The 26,442-nt window shown below is 32.7% G+C and overlaps 1 protein-coding gene across 7 annotated transcripts in view; it reads left to right on the forward strand.

The window, feature by feature from the left end:
• Nucleotides 1-26,071, forward strand: part of LOC143080801 (b(0,+)-type amino acid transporter 1-like) — a 37,601-nt gene extending 11,530 nt beyond the window's left edge. For 5 of the 7 annotated variants that reach the window (XM_076256842.1, XM_076256845.1, XM_076256844.1 and 2 more), the window contains 11 exons: nt 14,979-15,278; nt 16,366-16,467; nt 16,835-17,104; nt 17,512-17,737; nt 19,051-19,095; nt 19,404-19,527; nt 20,049-20,152; nt 21,402-21,498; nt 22,820-22,975; nt 23,864-24,032; nt 24,587-26,071. In XM_076256842.1, coding sequence (XP_076112957.1) covers nt 14,979-15,278; nt 16,366-16,467; nt 16,835-17,104; nt 17,512-17,737; nt 19,051-19,095; nt 19,404-19,527; nt 20,049-20,152; nt 21,402-21,498; nt 22,820-22,975; nt 23,864-24,032; nt 24,587-24,651 — 1,658 coding nt within the window. In that variant the 3' untranslated portion in view covers nt 24,652-26,071. Of the gene's footprint in view, nt 1-14,978; nt 15,279-15,350; nt 15,930-16,365; nt 16,468-16,834; nt 17,105-17,511; nt 17,738-19,050; nt 19,096-19,403; nt 19,528-20,048; nt 20,153-20,810; nt 20,864-21,401; nt 21,499-22,819; nt 22,976-23,863; nt 24,033-24,586 lie in introns of those variants that run through there. The other 2 variants (XM_076256848.1, XM_076256847.1) reach the window with 2 other exon arrangements.
• Nucleotides 26,072-26,442: the final 371 nt, after the last annotated feature.

Below are 26,442 nucleotides of genomic sequence, written 5' to 3' on the forward strand. Positions count from 1 at the left end.
AAAAACGGAATTTAATCCGACTGTCATAAAAGTGAGAGGTCTATCGCTATAAAAACAGGTTCAATCCACCAGTTTCTACATTTCAAATTGCCTGTACCAGTCAGAAAAATAACAGTTGTTGGTCATTCGTTTTTGAAATATTTTGTCATTTGATTTTGCCATGTGATGAAGGACTTTCCGACTGAATTTTCCGCGGAGTTCAGTAATTTTGTGATTTTATTTTTAAGCACGCCTCATTCTTGGGCCGTGTTCTTATCATTTCTGTTGTGGTAATATACCATTGCAATATACAATCTCGTTCATTGCAAATAACCGTTGTGAATTATTTACTAATCCGTATATCTGTTTTCGGTGAAGAATGTTCATTCCTTTAAGTCGTTGACTTTCTTTATAAATAAACATTAACGGTTCGGTAACTACAATAAACAACTGATTCCACCCAATTTGAATTTGCCGAAAAGTACATGTTTCTAGAGAGATTAAAATTCATAACCGAAAAGACCGAAAAGCCAGGTAAATAGGTCGTCACTTTTCATCAAATCTTTAGACTGGTGTCTCGATTTTCATATTTTTATATATAATATATATTCAGAAAATCTTTTGATAAATTATAAAATTATTTTTGTTGATTATAATTGTATGAAGGTCGTATATGGGACTCCAGTTGTGTACCATCGTACTTAACGTTTTCATCACATTGTTTGACTATGTCACTTTGTTTGGTTGTAGAGGAAAACAATACAAAATGAAATGTTTTATAAACATTTAAAGGAACCTAAAATAAATCTTTTATACTTTATTTTTGTATTTTTGGAAGAATGATTAAATTAGCCAAAGTTGAATATTTGATAAATTTTGGAATAAAAAAGGTAAAAGAACAGAGTGAAAGATTAGGTACTTTGAGCTTGCTTTGAGTACTTTCAAACATTCTTTTATCGATATTGTGAAAGCATGTTCTTTATTTGCTCCTTTTCTATGATATTTGTTTTATTGAATCGAGTGGGTTTTTTTTTTGTTTTGTTTCTTTTACTTCTTTGTTGCGCCTTAGAACCATGAAAGAAAGGATATTGAGTATCATTTGATGATAACAACACAATTCACTACTTGTAAGAAACAATATGTAATTGTCGTTCTTCATCTTAAAGTCACTGTATGTGTATATCCTATCTGTTGAACAAGATAAGACATTAAAGTGGTGTGTTCTTATAAGAAACTAACACGAAAAGAAAGCCGATGCGTTCGTGTCAAAAAGACATATATGATACGTACGCAGATACATTATAAAGTAAACAAAAATATTTTCTGAAATATTTATTGTCATATTTGTTAACTAATATCAGCAAAGCGACGGGTGCCACATGTTGAGCAGGATCTGCGTGCCATCCAGGGCACCTGTGATCAGTACATGTGTTTGGTGACACATTAGTTAGTTTTACATGTTGTGTTTTGTGTACTGTTGTTTGTCTGTAGGCTTTTTTGTTCTTTTTAATCCATTACATTGTCAATTTTATGTATGATTTTACATCGTCAGCTAACTTTTGATCCTGATTATCGCAACAATTCCATTTTATAAAACAACTGTTCACTGCGATGATCATAGGCGGCTTTAAGGGTAGCAGGGTGTCCTGGTGGGTTTTTCCCGGAATTAAAACAATGTCTGGGTAGGGCGACTTGTGATCCTGTTGACTTTTACCTTGTAAACTAGCATGTTAAATTGAGGTCAGAGTGTCAGTCGTCATATCGCGTTAACATGTTTCTCGTCCGAAATAGGCACTTGATTAATCATTTGTTTGAAACGCAGATGGCAGTTAGGTCCGCTGCTGTATGCCCTGAGGTAATCGGTGCCCTCAGGTAATCGTGGCAATAGTGCCCATATGCGTAGTAATAACATGATCTAAAAATAGAATAAACTAAAAATACATCATTGTACTTTCTATTTCGACTGACAGTATATGTGCGAAAAATAGGAGAAAACAGGAACACATACAATTTTTTACAATAAGTTACGACAAATAATTCACGAAAAAAATCCAAATATTTGGTTTATTTGTGATCATTGCAACGTGAACAGATATTTATTTAGTGAAACGTAAATGACTTAAAATAATTAAATAGAAAACACTTTTTGAATGGCGATTTAAACTTTTATAATAATAGTTGTCAAAAACTGGTTTCATAGAGATTTATGTAAATAAATGTTTATACAATTATTTAAACTAACTATTAAAGAATAAAAGTTATCCACACATGCCTAAGGCAGCAAACATTTGATTTTCGGGGGGGGGGGGGGCTATGGATTTTTTTCCTTCGGCGAAAGACAATATTTTTTTGAGACAGGTCGAAAACATTTCTTTTCTTTCATTTCAATTTTAGCATTACATATAGTGGCAGAACAATTAGAAACAAACTTTAAAAAAACAACCATAGCCCCCCCCCCCCTGAAAATGAAATGATTGCTGCCTAAGTTTCGTGAATGTCCTGTTGAAACTTTGACTATCATTGTGTTTGGTAATATATGACACTTACATATGGACAGATTACGCATATATTGATTTTGGTTACTTCTTTTAAAGTAACATAAGTGAAAATGATAACATTTAATAGATAGGTTATTAAAATCAGTCCATCTTGTTCGACTGCATGAGGGGCAATGGCGGATCCATTCATTTTTTTTAAAAATGGGGGAGTCCCCAATCCAGGACACAAGGAGGGGGTTCCAACTATATGTTCCCATTCAAATGCATTGATCTCCAAAAAAAGGGTTCCTATCCCCAGAACACCCCTGGACCCACCACTGAGCTGTTACAAAAAATATCGCTATAAACTGTCACGGCATTATTTGAATTTAAGTGTACTGCATGCATCTTGCACTGTAAGATTAGCATTAACACTAATGCAAAATTGTTAAATAATTACCACTTTCGTTGGTTTTTTCTTATCTTTATTTGAAATGTATTTTATTTAAAGCTTCTTTGTGTACCATTCTTTGTTTATTCGAAAGGGGTAGTAGATATATATATATATATACTAGTATACAATTAAAATAGAAGAACCTAGATAACGATATGTATGCGTTCAATAATGATACATATAAAAAAGAAGCTGTGGTATAAATCCCAATGAGACAACATGTCCACAAAAGGACACAGAAATTAACAACTGTAGGTCACCGTACGGCCTTCAACAATGAGCAAAGTCCATATCGCATTGTCATCTATAAAAGGTTCAGAAATAACAATGAAATCCAATTCAAACGAGAAAACTAACGGCCTTAATTATATAAAACAAATGAACAAAAACAAATATGTAGCACATACTAGTAAACAAACGACAACCACTAAATTACAGGCTCCTGACTTGGGGCAGGCACATACGGTTTTTTTTTCTTATAAAAGTTGTACAAACAATCGATATGTGAATAGTATTCCATCAATTATATCAAAGTATAAATAATCATAAATCTTTATCATTTAAGCAAAGCATACATTTATATATCCGTATTTTACTCGATTGGCTTTAAAATAGTTAATAATATATAACACTAACATATGGACAGATTACGCATATATTGATTTTGGTTACTTCTTTTAAAGTAACATAAGTAGAAAATGATAACATTTAATAGATAGGTTATTGAAAATTAGTCCATCTTGTCCGACTGCATGAGGGGCAGTGGCGGATCCATCCATTTCAAAAAGGGGGGTTCCCAATCCAGGACACAAGGAGGGGTTCCAACTATATGTTTCCATTCAAATGCATTGATCTCCAAAAAAAGGGTTCCTATACCCAGAACACCCCTGGACCCGCCACTGTCCATTGTTCAACTACTAAATTGTCTGTTTTACTTACTAGTACACTTGGTACAATAAAAAACCTGATAATAAATTGTTCAAATAAGGCCTTTGAAAATAGTGGAATTAATTACTTTTGGAGTGTCAAAAACTCGTTGGTAGTACTTGATAAATTGCATGCATATATTGGTGATTTTAAATCTGTTCAAAGTTTTGATTTTTCTACCCTATATACCACTTTGCCTCATATTCTTATTAAGAAAGAATTCACATCCCTAATTAACTGGGCATTTAAAAAGTCGGAATGCGAGTACATATGTTCAAACTCTTTGCGATCATTTTTTAGTAGCAATAAACAAAAGAACTATGTCAATTGGACATGCTTTGATACTATTTATGCGCTTGAATTTTTATTTGATAACATTTTTGTTCGCTTTAGAGATTCCGTATATCGTCAAGTTATTGGAATTCCAATGGGGACTAACTGTGAACCAATTATTGCGGACCTGTTTTTGTATTGTTATGAGTTACAATTTATGACTTAAATTAGCTAAGCCCCATCAAAACAATATTTGATACAAAAATTTAACAATCCTTTTAGATATTTGGATGATGTATTGGCTCTCAATAATAACGACTTCCGTATGTATACTAAAGAAATTTATCCTGTAGAACTTACTTTAATTAAAGCTAATGATAACAATGACCACTGCCCTTTCCTCGATCTTGATATCTATATCATAAACGAGAAGATTAATACAAAAATTGTTGATAAGAGAGATGTTTTTTTCATTTCCTATTGTTAATTATCCATTTGTAGATGGTGACGTTCCCTTGTCATCATCTTATGGTGTTTTTATATCTCAACTTGTACGATTCTCTCGTGTATGTAACAACGTATTAGATTTTAGCGAGAGAAATTTATGTACTACTCAAAACTTATTACACCAGGGTTTTCGATATCACAAACTGGTCAAAACATTAACTAAATTTTATCATCGGTATAAGGAAATAATTCGTAAATATAACTCAACATGCAGACATTTATACGTTCAGGTATTTCACATCCAATTTTTTATGGAAGTATTCTATATAAAGAACAAAAATGTCAGTATTCTCCTCAGAAACTAACAAAACCTTTAAATAGACTTATTAAAAAGGGATATAGTTACGAAACTGTTGTCAGGTCATTAAAGATTGCATATTTTGGCTTTAATATTGATTCACTGATAGAATCTTCGAATCGGAACTAAACACATCTATTTCTAAAAAACAGTTGTTGGCATGACACGGGTTATGTTCTTCTCATATATTTTATGATAGTATGATACTAAACCCCTAACGGGAGGGATTGTGCCTGATATTCATATGATGAACACATAATCTTTCAATCAGTTTAATTGAGGTCTGGAGCTGGCATGTAAGTTAACTGCTAGTAGTCTGTTGTTATTTATGTACTTTTGTCATTTTATTTATTTTATTTTGTTACATCTTTTGACATCGGACTCGGACTTCTCTTGAACTGAATTATAATGTGCGTATTGTTATGCTTTTACTTTTCTACACTGGCTAGATGTATAGGGGGAGGGTTGAGATCTCATAAACATGTTTAACACCGCCGCAATTTTGCGCATGTCCCAAGTCAGGAGCCTCTGGCCTTTGTTAGGCTTGTATGATTTTAAATTTTAGTTTCTTGTGTATAATTCGGAGTTTAGTATGACGTCCATTATCACTGAACTATTATGTATATTTTTAGGGGCCAGCTGAAGGACACCCACAACTGCGGGAATTCTCGCTACATTGGAGACCCTTTGGTTGCCTTCGGCTGTTGTCTGCTCTATGGTCGGGTGGTTGTCGCTTTGACATATTCACCATTTCCTTTCTCAATTTTAATAACTATGTTTCTGATCTAATTTTGTATTCTATAAACGGCATCTATATATTTACACTACAAATCTACAACTCTCAGTCTATGGCTACACGTGCTGATCTTATCTATATTCATGCATATTATTCATTAGCTGTGTATGAGTATCAAAATCGTATCATACGCGATGATGACCAGCCAGTACACACTGTAAGGATTTTATTCACCAGTATTTAAAAAGAGAAACATTGCAGTACGAACAGTAATCTATTTTTTTTTTCATTTGACATTACTTTGAAAGTAACGTAGTTACAAGCACGGGTTATATAGTATATAACTGCTTTTTTAAAATGTTAATTGTCTTAATCAATCTTATTTGAGAGATGTTGGATATTTTCAAGGAAAAACCTCACTTCTCCAGTTGACTTTTGTACATGTTCTGATAACCTTAGGTCATCTCTAAATTACTGTGTATTTCCTGTATCTCAGATCATATCTATGATTGCTCACATGGTGAGGTTACCTCAGGTCGCCTCTGTATGATTGAACATTGTGAGTTACCTAATATTACCTCTGTATTGCTGTACATGGTGAGGTTACTCTGTATTACTGCACATACTCGTATTACCACACTTTGTATAAACTTTACAAAACACTATTTTTTTAGTTTTCCTCAGGGCACTTCTGCATTTCTATACATGGCCAAGTGCACATGTTAACTAATGTCATTTCTTAACTACTGTATATAAATATGTAACCTCAGAATACCTCTGTATGTTAGAATATGGTGAGGTTACCTAAGGTCACAACTTCATGGTCATTGTACCAGCTGCATGTTACCACAGATAAACTTTGCAAAACGCTAATTTTCTACAAACCTCAGGTTACCACAATTGTATGTTCATAACTCCCTTCGTCAGCTTGGTCAGTACAGATTACATCTATGTTCTTTTTTTTCACGGACAGGCTACCTCAGGTCATCTGTAAATTACTGTACATGACCAGGTTACCTCAGGTCATCTGTAAATTACTGTACATGACAAGGTTACCTCAGGTCATATGTAAATTACTATACATGACCAGGTTACCTCAGGGAACCATTGTACTACTGTGCATGGTAAGGTTACCTCAGGGAACCATGGTACTACTGTGCATGATCGGGTTACTTCAAGGAACCATTGTTCTACTGTGCATGGTCTGGTTACCTCAGGGATCCATTGTACTACTGTGCATGGTCATGTTACCGAGGGAACCATTGCACTACTGTGCATGGTCAGGTTACCTCAGGGAACCACTGGACTACTGTGTATGGTCAGGTTACCTCAGGGAACCATTGTACTACTGTGCATTGTCATGTTACCTCAGGGAACCTTTGTACTACTGTGCATGGTCAGGTTTCCCCAGGGAACCATTGTACTATTGACATGGTCAGGTTACCTCAGGGAACCATTGTACTTCTATGTATGGCCATGTTACCTTAGGAAATCATTGTACTACTGTGCATGGTCATGTTACTACAAGGAACCACTGTACTACTGTGCATGGTCATGTTACCTCAGGGAACCACTGTACAACTGGGCATGGTCAGATAACCTCAGGAAAGCATTGTACTACTGTGCAGGGAACCTTTGTACTATTGTGCATGGTCAAGTCTCCTCAGGGAATCATTGTTATACTGTGCATGGTCATGGTCCCTCAGGGAATTATTGTACTGCTGTGTATTTTAAGGTTACCTCAGGGAACCATTGAACTACTGTGCATGATCAGGTTACCTCAGGGAACCATTGTACTGCTGTGCATGGTCAGGTTACCTCAGGGAACCATTGCACAACTGTGCATGGTCAGGTTTCTTCAGGGAACCATCGTACTACTGTGCATGGTAGGTAACCTCAGGGAATCATTGTACTACCCTGCATGGTCAGGTTACTTCAGGGAACAATTGTACTACTGTACATGGTAAGTAATTAGGGAATCATTGCACTACTGTGCATGGTCGGGTTACTTCAGAGAACCATTGCACTACTGTGCATGATCAGGTTACTTCAGGGAACCATTGAACTACTGTACATGGTCATGTTACCTCAGGGAACCATTTTACTACTGTGCATGGTCAGTTTATCTCAGGGAACCATTGTACTACTGTGCATGGTCAGGTTACCGATGGAACCATTGTGCTTCTGTGCATGGTCAGGTTACCTCAGGGAACCATTGTGCTTCTGTGCATTGTCAGGTTTCCTCAGGGAACCATTGTACTACTGTACATGGTCATGTTACCTCAGGGAACCACAGTACTTCTGTGCATGGTCAGGTTACCTCAGGGAACCATTGTACAACTGTGCATTGTCATGTTACCTCAGGTGACCATTGTACTACTGTGCATGGTCAGGTTTCCCAAGGGAATCATTGTACTTCTGTACATGGTCAGGTTACTGCAGGGAACCATTGTACTTCTGTGCATTGCCAGGTTACCTCAGGGAACCAATGTACTACTGTGCATGGTAAGTTTATCTCAGGGAACCATTGTACTACTGTGCATGGTCAGGCTACCTCAGGGAACCATTGTACTACTGTGCATTGTCAGGTTTCCTCAGGGAACCATTGCACTACTGTACATGGTCATGTTACCTCAGGGAACCACTGTACTACTGTGCATGGCCAGGTTACCTCAGGGAACCATTGTAATACTGTGCATTGTCATGTTACCTCAGGGAACCATTGTACTACTGTGCATGGTCAGGTTTCCCCAGGGAACCATTGTACTACTGTACATGGTCAGATTACTTCAGGGAACCATTGTACTTCTGTGCATGGTCAAGTTTCCTCAGGGAACCATTGTACTTCTGTGCATGGTCAGCTTACCTCAGGAAACAATTGCACTTCTGTGCCTGGTCAGATTACTTCAGGAACCATTGTACTACTGTGCATGGTAGGTTTCCTCAGGGAACCATTGTACTAATGTGCATGGTCAGGTTACCTTAGGGAACCACTGTACAACTGTGCATGGTCAGGTTACCTCAGGGAAACATTGTACTCGTGTGCATGGTCAGGTTACCTCAGTGAACCACTGTACAACTGTGCATGGTCAGGTTATTCATAAAGATAGACAAGAATGAGATTTACAGATAATTTAGTAGACTGAATTTTTTTCTGAACTCATTTTTTTCTGTTTGTTTATAGGTTTATGGTGAATGGAAACATAAATATAGACTTTTAAAAAAATCTTGCATCTTTTGGGGATATCATTCCAGGAAAGTGGAAGGATATCATGTTTACTTGAAGTGGTGAGGTCTAGTAAAAATAGCAAACAGAAAGTAGAAAAAAATGAGTTGACTTCAGGATTGCGTAACGTTTTATTCTTCGTGGCAAGACCTCCTTTTTTCAATTAAATCACCATTTCGCTTTGGTACATCCATGATATGAACATGATTTTTTTTCTAAGATCAGCTGAATTGCATGTAAGCCTATGGAGCAGTCAATAACAAGACTGCAACATTATGTTAATTTGATTTGAATTGATTATATTTGTTGTTATTTTTTGGGTTACCTGAGGTAATCCTGTTCTGAAAGAATACTTCGTAGATACTTTGCTGGTATATGCATTTATGCTGTAATTACACAATTTCTTAATTTAAAATGTAGGACTTCATAGATTTGTATTGTTTATGCGATTATATGTAAATGTTAAACGAGTTCACCTGAGTTAAATGGGTTGTATTTGGTGTTATAGTTGGGGTTACCTGAGGTAACCCTGTCATGAATGAATACTTCGTAGATACTTTGCTAGTCTTTACATTAATTGTAATAAACCAACTTATTCATTTTGAATGTAGGACGTCATTGAAGTTATATTGTTTATGGGATATATATGTAAAGGTGATCTCAAATAACTTCAGTTAAGTGGGTTATATTTGCAATTATATTTGGGGTTACCTCAGGTACCCCTGTTATGAAAGAATGCTTATTGGTAGTTTGTTAGTGTAAACATTTATGTTGTAATGAAACAATTTCTTTATTTTACATGTAGGACTTCACAGATGTAAATTGTTTACGCAATATTTAGAAAATGCGATCTGTCTTAACTCGATTTAAATGGATTATACTTGTAGCTATTTTATGGGTTACCCTGTCATGACAGAATACTTAGTAGATACTTTATTAGTATATGTATTTATGGTCTAATAAACCAACTTCTTCATTTTCAATGTAGGAATTCATTGAAGTTATATTGTTTATGTGATGTAAATGTAAAGGTGATCTGAATTAACTTGAGTTAAATTGGTTGTAATTGCTGTTATTGCTTGGGTTACCTCAGGTAACCCTGTTATGAAAAAAATATTAGTAGATACTATGTTAGTGTATACATTTGTATTTTAATCACACAATTTCTTAATTTATAAATGTAGGGCTTCATAGATTTGTATTTTTTATTTGATGTTATTGTTATGGTTACCCGAGGTTATCCTGTCATGTAAGAATACTTTGTAGATAGTTTTCCAGAATATACATTTAAGTTGTAATAAACGATTTACTTTTTTATAAATTTGAACTTCATAGATGTGTATTGTTTATATGAAATTTAGGAAAGGCGACTTAAGTTAACTTGATATGAATGGATAATACTTGTTACTATTTTATGGGTTACCTGAGGTAACCCTGTCATGACAGAATACTTAGTAGATACTTTATTAGTATATGTATTTATGGTCTAATAAACCAACTTCTTCATTTTCAATGTAGGAATTCATTAAAGTTATATTCTTTATGTGATGTATATGTAAAAGTGATATGATTTAACTTGAGTTAAATAGGTTGTTTTTGTTGTTATTGTATTGGTTACCTCAGGTAACCCTGCTGTGAAAGAATTCTTAGTAGATACTTTGCTAGTGTATACATTTGTATTGTAATTCCACAATTTTTTAATTTGAAATGTAGGACTTCATAGATTTGTATTGTTTATGTGATGCATATATATTTAAAGGTGACCTCAGTTAACTTAAGTTAGATGGGTTATCTTTGTTGTTATTGTTATGGTTACCTTAGGTAACCCTGTAATGAATGAATCCTTCGTAGACACTTTGCTAGTGTTTACATTAATTGTAATAAACAAACTTCTTTATTTTAAATGTAGGACTTCATGAAAGTTATATTGTTTATGTGATGCACATGTAAAGGTGACCTCAGTTAACTTCAGTTAGGTGGGTTATATTTGTAATTATGTCTGGGGTTACCTCAGGTACCCATGTTATGAAGAATGCTTTTGAGATAGTTTGCTAGTGTAAACATTTATGTTGTAATCGGACAATTTCTTTATTTTAAATGTAGGACTTCATAGATGTGTATTGTTTATGTGATATTTCTGAAAGGCGACTTAAGTTAACTTGATGTGAATGGATAATACTTGTTTCTATTTCATGGGTTATCTAAGGTAACCCTGTCATGACAGAATAATTAGTAGATACTTTGCTAGTATATCGATTTATGGTGTAATAAATCATCTTCTTTATTTTTAATTTAGGAATTCATTAAAGTTATATTGTTTATGTCATGTATATGTAAAGGTGATCTAAATTAACTTGAGTTAAATAGTTTGTTTTTGTTGTTTTTGTATTGGTTACCTCAGGTAACCCTGCTATGAAAGAATTCTTAGTATATACTTTGTAAGTGTATACATTTATATTCTAATTACACAATTTCTTAATTTAAAAATGTAGGACTTCATAGATTTGTATTGTTTATGTGATACATATATTTTTTTAAAGGTGATACCTGAGTTAACTTGAGTTATATGGGTTGTATTTGTTGTTATTATTGGGTTACCTGAGGTAACCCTGTAATGAATGAATTCTCTGTAGATACTTTGCTATTGTTTACATTAATTGTAATAAACAAACTTCTTTACTTCAAATGTTGGACTTCATGAAACTTGTATTGTCATGTGATGCACATGTTAAGGTGACCTCAATTAACCTCAGTTAGGTGGGTTATATTTGTAATTATGTCTGGGGTTACCTCAGGTACCCATGTTATGAAGAATGCTTTTGAGATAGTTTGCTAGTGTAAACATGTATGTTGTAATCGGACAATTTCTTTATTTTAAATGTAGAACTTCATAGATGTGTATTGTTTATGTGATATTTCTGAAAGGCGACTTAAGTTAACTTGATATGAATGAATAATATGTTTCTATTTCATGGGTTACCTGAGGTAACCCTGTCATGACCGAATATTTAGTAGATACTTTGCTACTATATCCATTTATGGTGTAAAAAAACCAACTTCTTCTTTTTAAATGTAGGAATTCATTAAAGTTATATTGTTTATGTGATGTATATGTAAAGGTGATTTGAATTAACTTGAGTTAAATAGGTTGTATTGTTGTTATTGTATTGGTTACCTGAGGTAACCCTGCTATGAAAGAATTCTTAGTATATACTTTGTAAGTGTATACATTTATATTTTAATTACAAAATTTCTTAATTCAAAAATGTAGGACTTCATAGATTTGTATGGTTTATGTGATGCATATATATTTAAAGGTGATACCTGAGTTTACTTGAGTTATATGGGTTGTATTTGTTGTTATTGTTATGGTTACCTGAGGTAACCCTGTAATGAATGAATTCTTCGTAGATACTTTGCTATTGTTTACATTAATTGTAATAAACAAACTTCTTTATTTCAAATGTAGGACTTCATGAAAGTTGTATTGTTTATGTGATGTATATATATAAAGGTGACCTCAGTTAACTTGAGTTAGATGGGTTATCTTTGCTATTATTGTTATGGTTACCTGAGGTAACCCTGTAATGAATGAATCCTTCGTAGACACTTTGCTAGTGTTTACATTAATTGTTATAAACAAACTTTTTTATTTTAAATGTAGGACTTCATGAAAGTTGTATTGTTTATGTGATGCACATGTGAAGGTGACCTCAGTTAACTTCAGTTATGTGGGATATACTTGTAATTATGTCTGGGGTTACCTCAGGTACCCATGTTATAAAGAATGCTTTTTAGATAGTTTGCTAGTGTAAACATTTATGTTGTAATCAAATAATTTTTTTATTTTAAATGAAGGACTTCATAGATGGGTATTGTTTATGTGATATATTGGAAAGGCGACTTAAGTTAACTTGATATGAATGGATAATACTTGTTTCTATTTTATGAGTTACCTGAGGTAACCGTGCATGACAGAATATTTAGTAGATACTTTGCTAGTATATGCATTTATGGTGTAATAAACCAACCTCTTAATTTTTAATGTAGGAATTCTTTGAAGTTATATTGTAAGATGTATATGTAAAGGTGATCTGAATTAACTTGAGTTAAATAGGTTGTATTTGCTGTTATTGTTTTGGTTACCTCAGGTAACCCAGCTATGAAAGAATTCTTAGTTGATACTTTGCTAGTGTATACATTCATATTGTTATTCCACAATTTTTTAATTTGAAATGTAGGACTTCATAGATTTGTATTGTTTATGTGATGTATATATATTTAAAGGTAACCTGAGTGAACTTGAGTTAGATGGGTTATCTTTGTTGTGATTGTTTTGGTTATCTGAGGTAACCCTGTCACGTAAAAATACGTCGTAGATAGTTTTCCAGAGTATACATTTAACTTCTAATAAACCATTTACTTTATCATTTTGGACTTCATAGATAAGTATTGTTTATATGATATTCAGGAAAGGAGACTTTAGTTAACTTAATTTGAGTGGATTATATTTGTTGTTATTTTTGAAATAACATGAGGTATCTCTGTTATGAAAGAATACTTCGTAGATAATTTGTTGGTATATGCATTTATGCTGTAATGACACAATTTCTAAATCTAAAATGTAGGACTTCATAGATTTTTATTGTGTATGCGAGGTCTATATAAATATAACCTGAGTTAACTTGAGTTGAATGGGTTGTATTTATTGTAATTATTGGGGTTACCTCATGTAACCCTGTCGTCAATGAATACTTCGTAATACTTTGGTAGTGTTTACATTTTTGTAATAAACAAACTTCTTTATTTCAAATGTAGGACTTCGTGAAAGTTGTATTGTTTATTTGATTTACATGTAAAGGTGATCTCAGTTTACTTCAGTTAAGTTAAGTGGGTTATAATTGAAATTATATCTGGGGTTACCTCAGGTACCCATGTTATAAAGAATCTTATTAGATGGTTTGCTGGCGAAAACATTTATATTGTAATCAAACAATTTCTTTATTTTACATGCACGCCTCATAGATGTGTATTGTTTATGTGATATATCGGAAAAGCGACTTTAGTTAACTTGATATCAATGGATAATACTTGTTGCTATTTTATGGGTTACCTGAGGTAACCCTGTCATAACAAAATACTTAGTAGATACTTTGCTAGTATATGCATTTATGCTGTAATAAACCACTTTCTTCTTTTGTTATGTAGGAATTCATTGAAATTATATTGTTTATGTGATGTATATGTAAAGGTGATCTGAATTAACTTGAGTTAAATAGGTTGTATTTGCTGTTATTGTTTGGGTTACCGCAGGTTACCCTGTTATGAAAGAATTTTTAGTACATACTTTGCTAGTGTATACATTTATATTTTAATTACACAATTTCTTAATTTTATAATAGAATGTAGGACTTCATAGATTTGTATTGTTTATGTGATGTATATATAAAGTTACCTCAGTTGACTTGAGTTTAATCGTTGTATTTGTTGTTATAATTGGGGTTACCTCAGGTAACCCTGTCATGAATGAATACTTCAGATCATTAATTGAACTTTTATAAAAAGAAAAAAAAAGTTTATAATTTTACCAGCCATCCCCACCCTACACGTACATACGAAATGAATGATCGGTGAAAACAAATAATAAAATCATTTGGGAAGTTTGTTGACATCTTTGGTATTTGGTCACATTAAAATTTGGTATTAAGATCTATCTAAATAAGAACTATATTTTCGTGCGTATTTAATCAATGACGCATTACCACGATTACCTCAGGGCACCGATTACCTCAGGGCATACAGCAGCGGACCTAACTGCCACCTGCGTTTGAAACTAGCATCGTATTAGATAACCCAAGCGTTTATTGCGTCTGAATAATAATTAAATAATTGCAATGTAATCCTCAAAGCAAGAACACCTTTTTTAGAACACACAACTTAGTATTAACCAAGACCAGATTAACTATTAAAGCTAAACAGACTAGGTATGAACGATGGTATTGAAATTCAATGTGTAAAAAACAGGAGTTCAATTTCTTTTATTATCATTGTATGATTATTTTTGAATATTCAAAAAATAAGATTTATTTTATATTTTGTAGTCATCGGTAATGGTTTACCTGTGGTGAAAATGAATTCAGGATTTGACGCACATCATTCTTTTGATGTCAAACTAAACGGACACATTCCAAATGGTAACTCAACCAAAGGACAAAATGGAAGCATACATCGATCTGAAAAATTGTTAAACGGAAATGGATATACTTCGAATGGCAATGGTCTTTTAAATTATAATTACAATGTCAGGGAAAAACATACCCCACTTCCGGAAGATGATGTTCGCATGGAGCGAAGTCTTGGACTAATAAGCGGAACCGCTATTATAGCAGGCACAATGATCGGTTTGTTTACCTGTTTTCTGTTTTGAATGTACATTTTGAATTTGAATTACTAGTAAAAGAAATGAGAAATATTTGTAGATGACATAGAAACCCATTAAAAAACAAAAGATGTATACCAGAGGTGTCCCGTTCTCATCGAAATTCGACTCATTACTTCATTTGATTAAAGAGCAATACCAACGGTTATGCATTTCGATACTATATCTTAACACTTTACCTGATATCACAAACAGTTTTAAAGGAGCTCGTATTTCATAAGTTTAAGTTTTCAGCGGTCTGTTGATTACACATAATAATGTCCTTTGATGGCTGGATACTTAGGGACGTATTGGTTAACGTAGGGAGTTGACGCCAATGAGATAAAACAACAACCCGTAACAAATATTACAACAACAAAAAAGACACACATCAACTAGAGGTCAAGATCTCTAACAATAGATAATATATAAAGCGTTGTATTGTCCCAACTCGAGAAAATATTTGAATAAATTATTATTTCAAATATATACCACAGTACAAAGTCTCCATCTTGCTAAAAATATTGGGCGTAATATTGATAAAACCACTGACGAGTTTTCCTGACTTGGAAAAGACAACAGATACTTGGACCAGTGGTGGTATCCGCAATAAAACAAAATATCGAACATTAAGGTAAATTCAGAGGAGAGAAATTCACGCAACTGTCATTTATTTGACTTGATACTGTCTTTTTCACAGAAAAATTGTGGGTTAAATATGATTTTATAGCTAGCTTCACTAGAAAGAAAAACATTTAGTATTTTTCCCTATTATCTAAAAGACTTTTAAAGTTAATGTTTTGTTCATTGTTGACACTGCAGACAGAGTCACAAAGTAGAACAATTTATTGTGTTTCGCACCGTTTCCTATTCGCGTCCATTTAAGAAAAAGAGAGTAGAAAATATAATTTTTAATAAAATGTAGATTTTGCTAATCATTTGAAAAACAATTTGTACTTGAAGTTTTAAGTTTTGCATTGTGTTTAAAATCTGGTTTTGTTTTTTGAACAATAAAGGGAACATTATTATGATAAATCCATTCAGAGCAAATTATACTTATGTAATTATAGGTTCCGGAATATTTGTTTCCCCTAAAGGTGTATTGGAAGGAGCCGGATCTGTAGGAATGAGTTTAGTCATATGGCTTAGTTGTGGTATAATATCCATGTTAGGTATGTATCTAGAACAAATATCATATACCCCAGTCATTCTCTTATAGTCAATATGTTCTGGTTCTATTCATAAAATGTTTTGCTCTATTCTCAAAATAATTACCAAACAATCCATTTCACTTCATTTTGTAACATTGGACAAGAGAATATTTTAATACAATAGGAATGAAGATTTTGCTGTTTTTTTCATTACTCTCAGTAGTTTAACGGTATTGATTGAAATTAAAATGAATGTGGATTTGAAGGCCGTACTTTAACCTATAATGGTTTACTTTTTAAATTGTTATTTGTATGGAGAGTTGTCTCATTGGCACTCACACCACATCTTCCTATATCTATTGATAATGATTTATTGATTTATTTTCAGGAGCCCTGACATATGCTGAGTTAGGGACAACAATCGCCCGTTCTGGCGGAGAGCATGCATATCTCATGGAAGCATTCAATCCAAACGATAAACACAAATGTTTTGGAAGAATACCAGCGTTTTTATTTGACTGGATCAGCGTATTTATCATTAGACCGTCCATGTTTGCTATTATGTGCTTCACTCTCGGGACTTATGTTACTCAGCCTTTCTATCACGACTGTCTTCCTCCTATATACTTAACAAAAATATTCACAGTTTTAGCAATGGGTAAGATAATTTAATCATTATGTAGGGGAAATATCACAGATTTTGAATTTTACAAATGTAAAAGCATTTCCTTTTTTTAAGAGTCTGCCTGGATATGACCATTGTATGAAGCACGTGGTTCATTTCTAAGCTGCAGTTATAAGTAACTACTGTACACGTCTTTTTTGGTTTCTGGTATACTAAAATATAAAAAGGCTATTAATTGCAATACTTTACAAAATTATTGGTATAAATGAACAGTCACTACGACAAAATTGTAAACAAAAAACTCAACACTTTTATCTAGTTTTTCAATTCAATTTATATTATGATTGCTTCAGCTGTTTGTGTTCAGAAACAGTTTAGAATAGTAAGAAACAATAATATACTGTAATCAAAGATTTTACTTGAAACATACGTATTTTCAGTCTTGCTGTGTGTTATCAACTGTATGAGTATCAAATTTGCTGAAAGAATTCAAGTTGTCATGATGGTTGTTAAACTGTTGGCAGCTGCCATTATAGTAGGGGGTGGATTCTATAGTCTGTCACAGGGAAATACAGAAACAATTGCCAGTGGGTTCGAGGGAACGGGGACAGAAACGTCTATTATAGTTCTGTCATTTTATAACGGATTGTGGGCATATGACGGATGGTAAGTCTCAGTTTTTTTTTATTGATTGTTGTTTAACACCACTTCCAATACGATTGTGCTCTTTCGTGACGGTTAATTTGTTTTGGTGGAGGAAGCCGTAGTGTCCATTAGAACCACCGACCTTTGGTTTGAAAACTGACAATCCTGTTCAATAACAATTGCACCCTAGCTCACCTGCCATGTGAAGAGATCAAACTCACAACCGCAGAGTTCCCAGTGTTGCTAGTAATACAGTAGATCGACTGCTTAGACCACTCGCCTTTTATTTACCAACACTCATAGCTTAAAATCTAAGAAATTTGGTTTTAATTATATAGACTGAGTATCAAATTTTACTAAAATTGCAGGTTGATTTCTATGGAAATGTAGACCCTTTGACAAAATTTGGTAATAGTGCATTTGAACGAACTAATTATGCACTGTTCATGGAGGCTTTTCTTTGCTAGATTGTATTGATTATATTTATCATTATCTAAGTTTTAAATGTTATAAAAGAGGGTCAAAAGATACCAGAGGAACAGTCAAACTCATAAATCGAAAATAAACTGACAACGTCATGGCTAAAAATGAAAAAGACAAACAATAGTACACAAAAAATAACATAGAAAACTAAAGACTGAACAACACGAACCCCATCAAAAACTGAGGGTGATCTCGGTTTCCGTCTAAAATGAAAGTGGCCGCATTCGTGTTTATTCATATAATTGAAATGTAAGTAGTATTTGATGATGAAACAAAACATATATAAAGGTTGAGGATGAACACGGATGCGACCACTTTCATTTTGGAAAAGTGACCTTTTTATTTTGGCCATATTTGATAGATTTTTCATATTTAAGTTGAAATACCGAAATAATAATATCAATACAATCTTCGAAAATCGCGATGATTTTCTTTTTATGTAAAGTTAATCCATATCAATTTACTGTGTAGTAAAATATGTTGACATGGTATCCTTCGTATTTAACGAGTTGTTCAAGATATTTAATTATGAGGCTTGAGCTATAGACGATATCCCATGATCATATCGTGAGCAACAAATTAAAAGTCTTGTGCACCAGTTCGAAAACCGTGCACATTAAATAGAAAAATTATTAGGATTCATGACACAGAAGGCTAAACACAATCATGCCAAACGAACGCCTGACTGACAGACTGAACTACAATGAAACATCGTGCTTATTTCAGATTATCAATTTTTCACGAGTTTATAAACTTTAAAATGTTCGAAAGGAGTTTTTCCTTGATATCACTTTCATTATTTGATATGCTTAATATGCAAGTTTTAACGTGTCCTCTTTCATTTGATGTAGGAATAACTTAAATTTTGTGACTGAGGAACTTCAGAATCCAAGAAAGTAAGTTGTTCTTTAGAATACTTGAAATCTACAAAATTGTTTACGTTCTTAAATCTCAATAGTAATAGCAATTTAAAGAGAGGTTATAATTGAGTGATACATACATGTTACGAAAAAGTAGGATAGCTCATGTTAAAAACAACGTTAAACAATTCCAATAAACTCTACGGAAATGTGATTTATTTATATTCTAGTAAACAAATTAGCATGAGTTAACGAGACAAAATAGCATTTATTGAAGAAAGCCACAATTTGAAAAGCTTACTGAAGATTTAAGCCATTATAAACTTGACATTATATCATTACAGAAATATTCCACGAGCTATATGTATAGCCATACCTCTAGTCACAGTGGTGTATATAGTAGTAAATATTGGCTACTTTGCTGTACTCACCCAGGCAGAAATACTAGAGTCGGGAGCAGTAGCGGTGGTATGTTGTACTAAAATGAATATTTTTTATTAGTTGAAGACATAAATGATTTAAATCGAAAAAAGAAGCTATAACAAGAAAAATTTTACAAAAATGACATCATCAGAACTCAAAGTGTCAAAATCAATCATTTATTCAAAAAATTACATTGCATGCACAGTACATTTTAGTGATTTAAATTTATGTCAAGTTCTAAATAGTTGCTCGTAAAGACTAGAATCGCAATAAGCGAATTGTTAAAGCAAAAATCTAGAACGCAAAATTAATAAGTAATTGAGTATTTTTTTTTTAGTATAAAAAAAGTATGGGAAACATAAAACTTTAATAACAGGAACAGATCCCTTTTTACTGTACCAGATGCGCATTTCCATAATTGATGTCTCTTCAGTGATGCTTGAGGCAATACTATTTAAAATCATAAACCTATTCAATTCTGAAGAGCCGATGAATCCGACATACATTGCCGTGAAAAATCTTAAACATGTGTTTTGAATTCAAAACTTATTTGATCTTACTTACAGGAATGGGGTAAAAGGATGTTGGGTGTTATGCAATGGATTATTCCTGTTTTTGTTGTTTGTTCGTGTTTTGGTTCCGCAAACGGATCATTATTTTCAAGTGGACGGTAAGCTAAAATTTTATTTTACCTTAATAATAGGTGTTTGGTAAATTCAATTTTACTAACGTTAATTTGTCTTGAATCATATTATGCATGTTCCAGGTGTTTTTTAAAGGCCGTACGGTTGGTTTTGATTGAAATGGTGGATACTTGTCTCATTGTCTATAATACCACATCTCCTTACTTTTGATAAAAAGATGTGTTATGTTCATAGATATAAACAAAAAATGTGGTATGAGTACCAATGAGACAACCCTCCATCCAAGTCACAATTTGTTAAAGTTTTTGGTCTTCAACACGGAACCTTGGCTCACACCGAACAGCAAGCTATAAGGGCCCCAAACATGACTAGTGTAAAACCACTTAAACGTGAAAACCAACGGTCTAATTTATATATATATAAAAACCGCGAAACGAGAGACACTTATATTCCACACCAACAAACAGCTGGTTTAAGCTTTTTTTTTTATAGGAACCAACCTTCACCCTTACCTGAAACAAAATAGAAAGGCACACTATAAAATATCAATTGAAATGATTTAACTCAATCAAAATATTTATTATCACAAAACAAGTGAATACACACTGAGCGAATAAATTGATCTATGGTACAATGTAAATACAATATCAATAAAATAAGGGGTGAGATGTTAAACAATTTCAGAAATACCACCATCACCTTGAACAAAATGCCGCCAAATAGAATATTGTACACAGGTAAATGAAAATAATGTTATTGTTAGGTATACATTAATGGAGAACAATATATTTTTAACATATTCATTACAGAACAGAAGTGAAAATTTATAGTCATACCAAACACTTATTAAAGCTTGTATACATTAGAAATAGAGAGACGAGATGCAAGTACACACTAAATTACAAAAAGCATTACAATTTGTATCAACAGGTCAAATCAACACGAAAGAACGATTTGAAAGTAATCTTGTCTACTGACCTGAAATTTGCAGGTCAAAACTAAATATATCGACAAGTTTTTTCACCAAATGGAAAATATATTGGAGACAACAAACCTAAAGTTCTAGAAAATTAGATATGACACAAAAAAAAACCAATTTTTTGATTGCCCTACACCAATGGTACAGAATGTTTTATTATACGAACTGTACTGTGAATCACGCAATATTGACCTCACAACATATATTGTCAAACAGAAATTTATTCGATAGCAATAAACACACAAGAAATGTTTTTGAAGACTTGGTATTCAAACTTCATAACTTTTTGTTTTCAGATTATGTTATGTTGCCGCATATGATGGTCATTTACCGTCTGTGCTATCATTCTTACACTTACAGAGACACACTCCGATCCCGTCCATGATATTTACAGTAAGTTTGATTCTTACACTTACAGAGACACACTCCGATCCCGTCCATGATATTTACAGTAAGTTTGATTCTTACACTTACAGAGACACACTCCGATCCCGTCCATGATATTTACAGTAAGTTTGAATGTACATTGATGCATATCGAATTTAAGTTACAGTAATTGTTATTTTAGGTAAATATGTTAAAAGGGGAGTTTTACTTCGAGATCAACATTATTTAAAGTCTTATAAAACTTCAAATTACACAAAGAAATGTTCAAATTTAAAAGAAATTTCCTTTTTCTGAATTGTTGGCTTCCAGCCAACAGACCAACAATTTTCCGACATGTTTTCCATATTCAATTACATCGGCGTTACCTCGGCGTGAACTTTTTCGTATAAATCCGGCGAACGCAATTAACACACCGGTTGGGCGATTCTGCAATTTTTTTTACTAGATAAGACTTTGAGTTTTTTTTTTTTATTAAAATGTACAAAATAAATATTAATTGTGTATATAATGATTTGATCACAAAGGAGCAATATAATGGCACCTTTACATATATTGATAGTGCCATAATACGTTTGTAAATATTACACTTTCTGTTTAATAAAAGTAACTTGGCAATAAGATAAAAATGACTTGTATGAGCATTTCGTTCTATAGACTTAGTTTTCAAATTTCTAAATTGATTTTGACAATTACATCGCTTTTCATTAGAAACATGATTTTAGTTTTGGAATAAGTAGTCAACTTTTTCACGTTAACTGCTATTTTAGCGGTATTTTTTACATTGTCGAATAAGCGGGAAGATAAGCTAGCCATAAAACAAAGTTCAAACCCGACACATTTTTTTTAGATATCCTGTACCTTTTCAGGTATAAATTGTTGCAGTTGCCGATTTTATGTAAGTTGTCGTTTGTTTTTGTTGCAGTTCAGTGTTTCTGTTCTTCCGTTGATTTCCTCTTATAGTTGATGTGTTTCCCTCTGTTTTGTTTTGTGTTCCGGATTTGTTTTCGATTAATCGATTTATGACTATTGAACAGCAGTATACTACTGTTGCATTTATTTAACATCTTATTTTGGTTTAATTGTTCTTAAAAAAAGGATAATTTTTCTAAAGATTTGTGTAAACTATATGAAATTTCATTGCCACAAATAGATGTAAGTCATCGTGCGCAGTTTAAAAAAATGCGTATAACTTGGCTTGTTTTTCTCCCTTCAGAAAAGGAAAGCGCCTTTTTAAACGGCTCAGCAATCGTCAGCTTTTTTTTCTGACGTTACTTATCAATAAAGCTGATTTAACAGATTATAACATTTTGTATTTTGTATGTTTCAGCTTATAATCTCAGCACTTTTAGTTGTTCCATTTGACCTAAGTTCGTTGATTGGTTTCTTCAGTTTTACTGCTTGGATATTCTATGGTTTAACTGCTTCTACGGTACTTGTACTACGCTACAGATTTAAGCATAAAGCTGAACACGACAACTATCAGGTACTTAACAAATAAAAAACTCCACTCATTTTGGGGTCCACTTCTATCAAAGCCAAAAGTTTCCTATTTATATTTCCCGTATTTTCTGTCCCATTTGATTCATGCCAAAGTCTATTTGTTTCAAATTGCCAAAACTTTGATAATTAAAAAACCTATTATCGTGGTGGTGTGGGAGGAGACAGAGACACCAGTTTTGGTGCAAAATACACATACCAGTTGTTGCAGTGTGTAGATAATAACAAATAATGACATTCTATATGAATATCTAATATTCATTCGATATTCAGCTTTGGTTGCACATTGGGGTTAAGAGAGTCTGACCATTGCATGTTTCACTCCAATTTAAAAGGTAACCATTTTAAATTTTAAACACTTGAAGAAATAGTGATAAATAAAAAAAGGAGCCTAAGCTGAAATATATCAATAATGGAATATCGAGCTACACAACGCTTTTTTTTCTTACATATCCACACAATTTTGGGTTCTTTTCACATGTATGATTTTTATCGGAAATACACAATTAAAGAAAAGTAGAACTTTCATAGCAGTAAAATATATTCCTTGTTGAATTTCAAAGGGTATTTCACACAAATACCAATTAGTTGGAATTATTAAGTGGACGTTTTACAAAAGGCTATCAAAGGTACCAGGCTTATAATTTCATACGCGTTTCGTCTACATAAGACTCATCAGTGACGCTGAGATAAAAAAAAAAAGTTATAAAGCCAAACAAGTACAAAGTTGAGGAGCACTAAAGACCCAAACAAAGTTGTGTCAAATACAGCTAAGATGATATATGCCTGGGAAAACCCATGCTTAATGTATTTGTTAATTTGTTATACAAGTTTGTTCATGTTTGACCTGATGTTTTTTATGTTGATCTTTCAGGTTCCTCTTGCGGTGCCAATTCTTGTTATGATTCTCTCTGTATATTTAGTTCTCGTTCCTTTGATATACTTACCAAAGCCAGAATATATCCATGTTCTGATATTTATGGCTGTTGGACTATTGTTGTACTTTCTGTTGGTTTACAAAGAAATAAAGATTCCATGTGTGGGTAAGTTATGTTAAAATAATTTAATTATGGATGTAACACGTCTTTTGATTTTTTTTTTAACATTTTTTATGTTATTTCTTCATAGACAGAAAACAATATTACAGTCATTCCTTAAATAATAATTTACCATATATAATTTTCAATAAATATATATCAGTTATGCATCCTGTTTACAAAACTTTGAATTTTTCAAAAAACTAAGGATTTTCTTATCACAGGAATAAATTACCGTAGCTGTATTTGGCAAACCTTTATGGTATTTTTGGTCATCAATGCTCTTCAACTTTGTACTTGTTTGGCTTGTTAACTGTTTTGATGCTTAATGCTTAATGTTACAATTGAAGTAAATATTTGAATAAATGATACAACAACTTAAAAAATAATAGGTTGAACAAATTTGCATCACACAATTTTTACAGTAGAGTTAAAAGTATAAACTTATTCAGAATAAACATAGCATTTAGCATAAAGGAAGATGATATAAAGTGTTTAGTCTTACATCAATATATCGGACAACTAATGCAATGAATAATTTTGGAGTGTTTTATTTGCAGGTTCAGCAACTAAATTTATGCAGAAACTTTTTCTAATTGTCCCTCCTTCCGGGAAGACAGAATAGGAATACAGATTACTCAGCAATAAAAACCAATGCAAATCTGTTATGAAATGTGATCTACAGCAAGTCCATATTTTGAATTGTATTGTTTCTTATAAAATGTGTACGTTGCATCTTGCATAAACATAACACATTATCTTTTCATGTATGTACTATCATATACCATAATGAACATTGCGTTTACTTTTTTCTCAACGGCATTATCTATTAACAGTTGTACTTAGGTTATTATGTGATTTAAACCAAATAGTATATAAAATATTGTGTTTTGCTTTGTCACAATAACTTTGCATGGTCCTTAAAACAATTATATAACACCGATTATTCACGTGACAAGTTGTGCAAATCTATTACGTATGAATTCCCCCGAAGAAGCTCCACTTCTAACTACCAAGAAAACTAAATGATACATTTTGAACTGCAACAGTAAGAAATAGCTCCTATAAAATGGTTTCAATTTATATCAACAAATTGCTTTACCATATTAGATTTATTTTGAACTAATACATTAAATATTTACATTAGCTTAGTAACATGGGGTAGACAATATTAAATCAATTAATGACATATAGCAAAAACCTCATTTGATTTAAACGTAAAACCTATAAACATCTTTATCTTATTTGTCTGTGTCTTGGGCATGCTTACCCCTTGACATATGTATACAATTTATCTTCCTTTTTCATATGTGTATGTTCCCACCCATTAGGTAATTAAGTTCTAAATTGGAAGTTGACCTTAACTTTTTACATTGAAAAGAAAGAGTCGGTAACCCTATTTTCCCAGAAAATAAAAAACGATATTATCACAGTCTTTATCTTACAGAAAGAGTCTACCTTTGTTGTACATACGACACATTTTAATCGACACAAAATAGTCACAATCTGACATAAGTGTTTTGACATGATGTTACATTGTTTTACCTTGAATTGTTTGTTTACAGTGGCGGATCCAGAAATTATCAAAAAGGGGGCCCACTGACTGTCTAAGAGGGTGGCTACTCCAGTCATGCCTGATTGACTCCCTAAATAAACAACAAAATATTCCAACAAAAAGGGATGGACAACCCTCTAAATATACTACAATTGTGGCCCATTGAGTCGATGGGTTGAACGTTTTAAATGATCACCTCATCAGCGGGCCATACTTGTATAATATTTTAATAATTGATAGATATATAATTGCTCTCCATCGATATTGTAATTTTCAGAAGAATGCATCGAAGTTATCCGCATTTTGAAGGCTTATTTGCACTATTAAGCATGACATTTTATGTTTTCTTATTGAATCTTATGTTTTTGTTTTTGTTTTTGTTTTTGTTATATCATTATTATTGTTAAAGTGTTCTTGTCATTTAACATAACCATTTGCGAATTATATTTATATTTTTATGATAATAAAGTTATTTGATTTTGTTACACGATGAATGTTTCATTGTTATCATTCGTATGTACGAAAGCCGAGAAAGATCATTCAAAATTCAAAATTCAAAATTCAAAACTAAAAAATCCTACATTAATCTAACATGATTCCCTACGCTTACGAAAGCCAAAAAAAGATCGCACTTTACACTTTAATATACTACTGAAAGCTATTTTAGAAAGTTTGTTAAGAACATGAACCCATTGAAACAAGGCAAAGGGTCCGTTACACCTTCATAGGGATACATCCAACTTTACCATTTGAAACCCTTGGTAACACAGCGTCCTTGCAAGTAGCAACCCTCTATCAAGAAAATAGGAAAGGAAACCCGAGCCCTATACTACTACAGCTGGAAAGTCACTTCACTGAAAT

Source organism: Mytilus galloprovincialis, chromosome 6 (assembly GCF_965363235.1).
Source record: "Mytilus galloprovincialis chromosome 6, xbMytGall1.hap1.1, whole genome shotgun sequence".
Classification (NCBI taxonomy): Eukaryota; Metazoa; Mollusca; class Bivalvia; order Mytilida; family Mytilidae; genus Mytilus; species Mytilus galloprovincialis.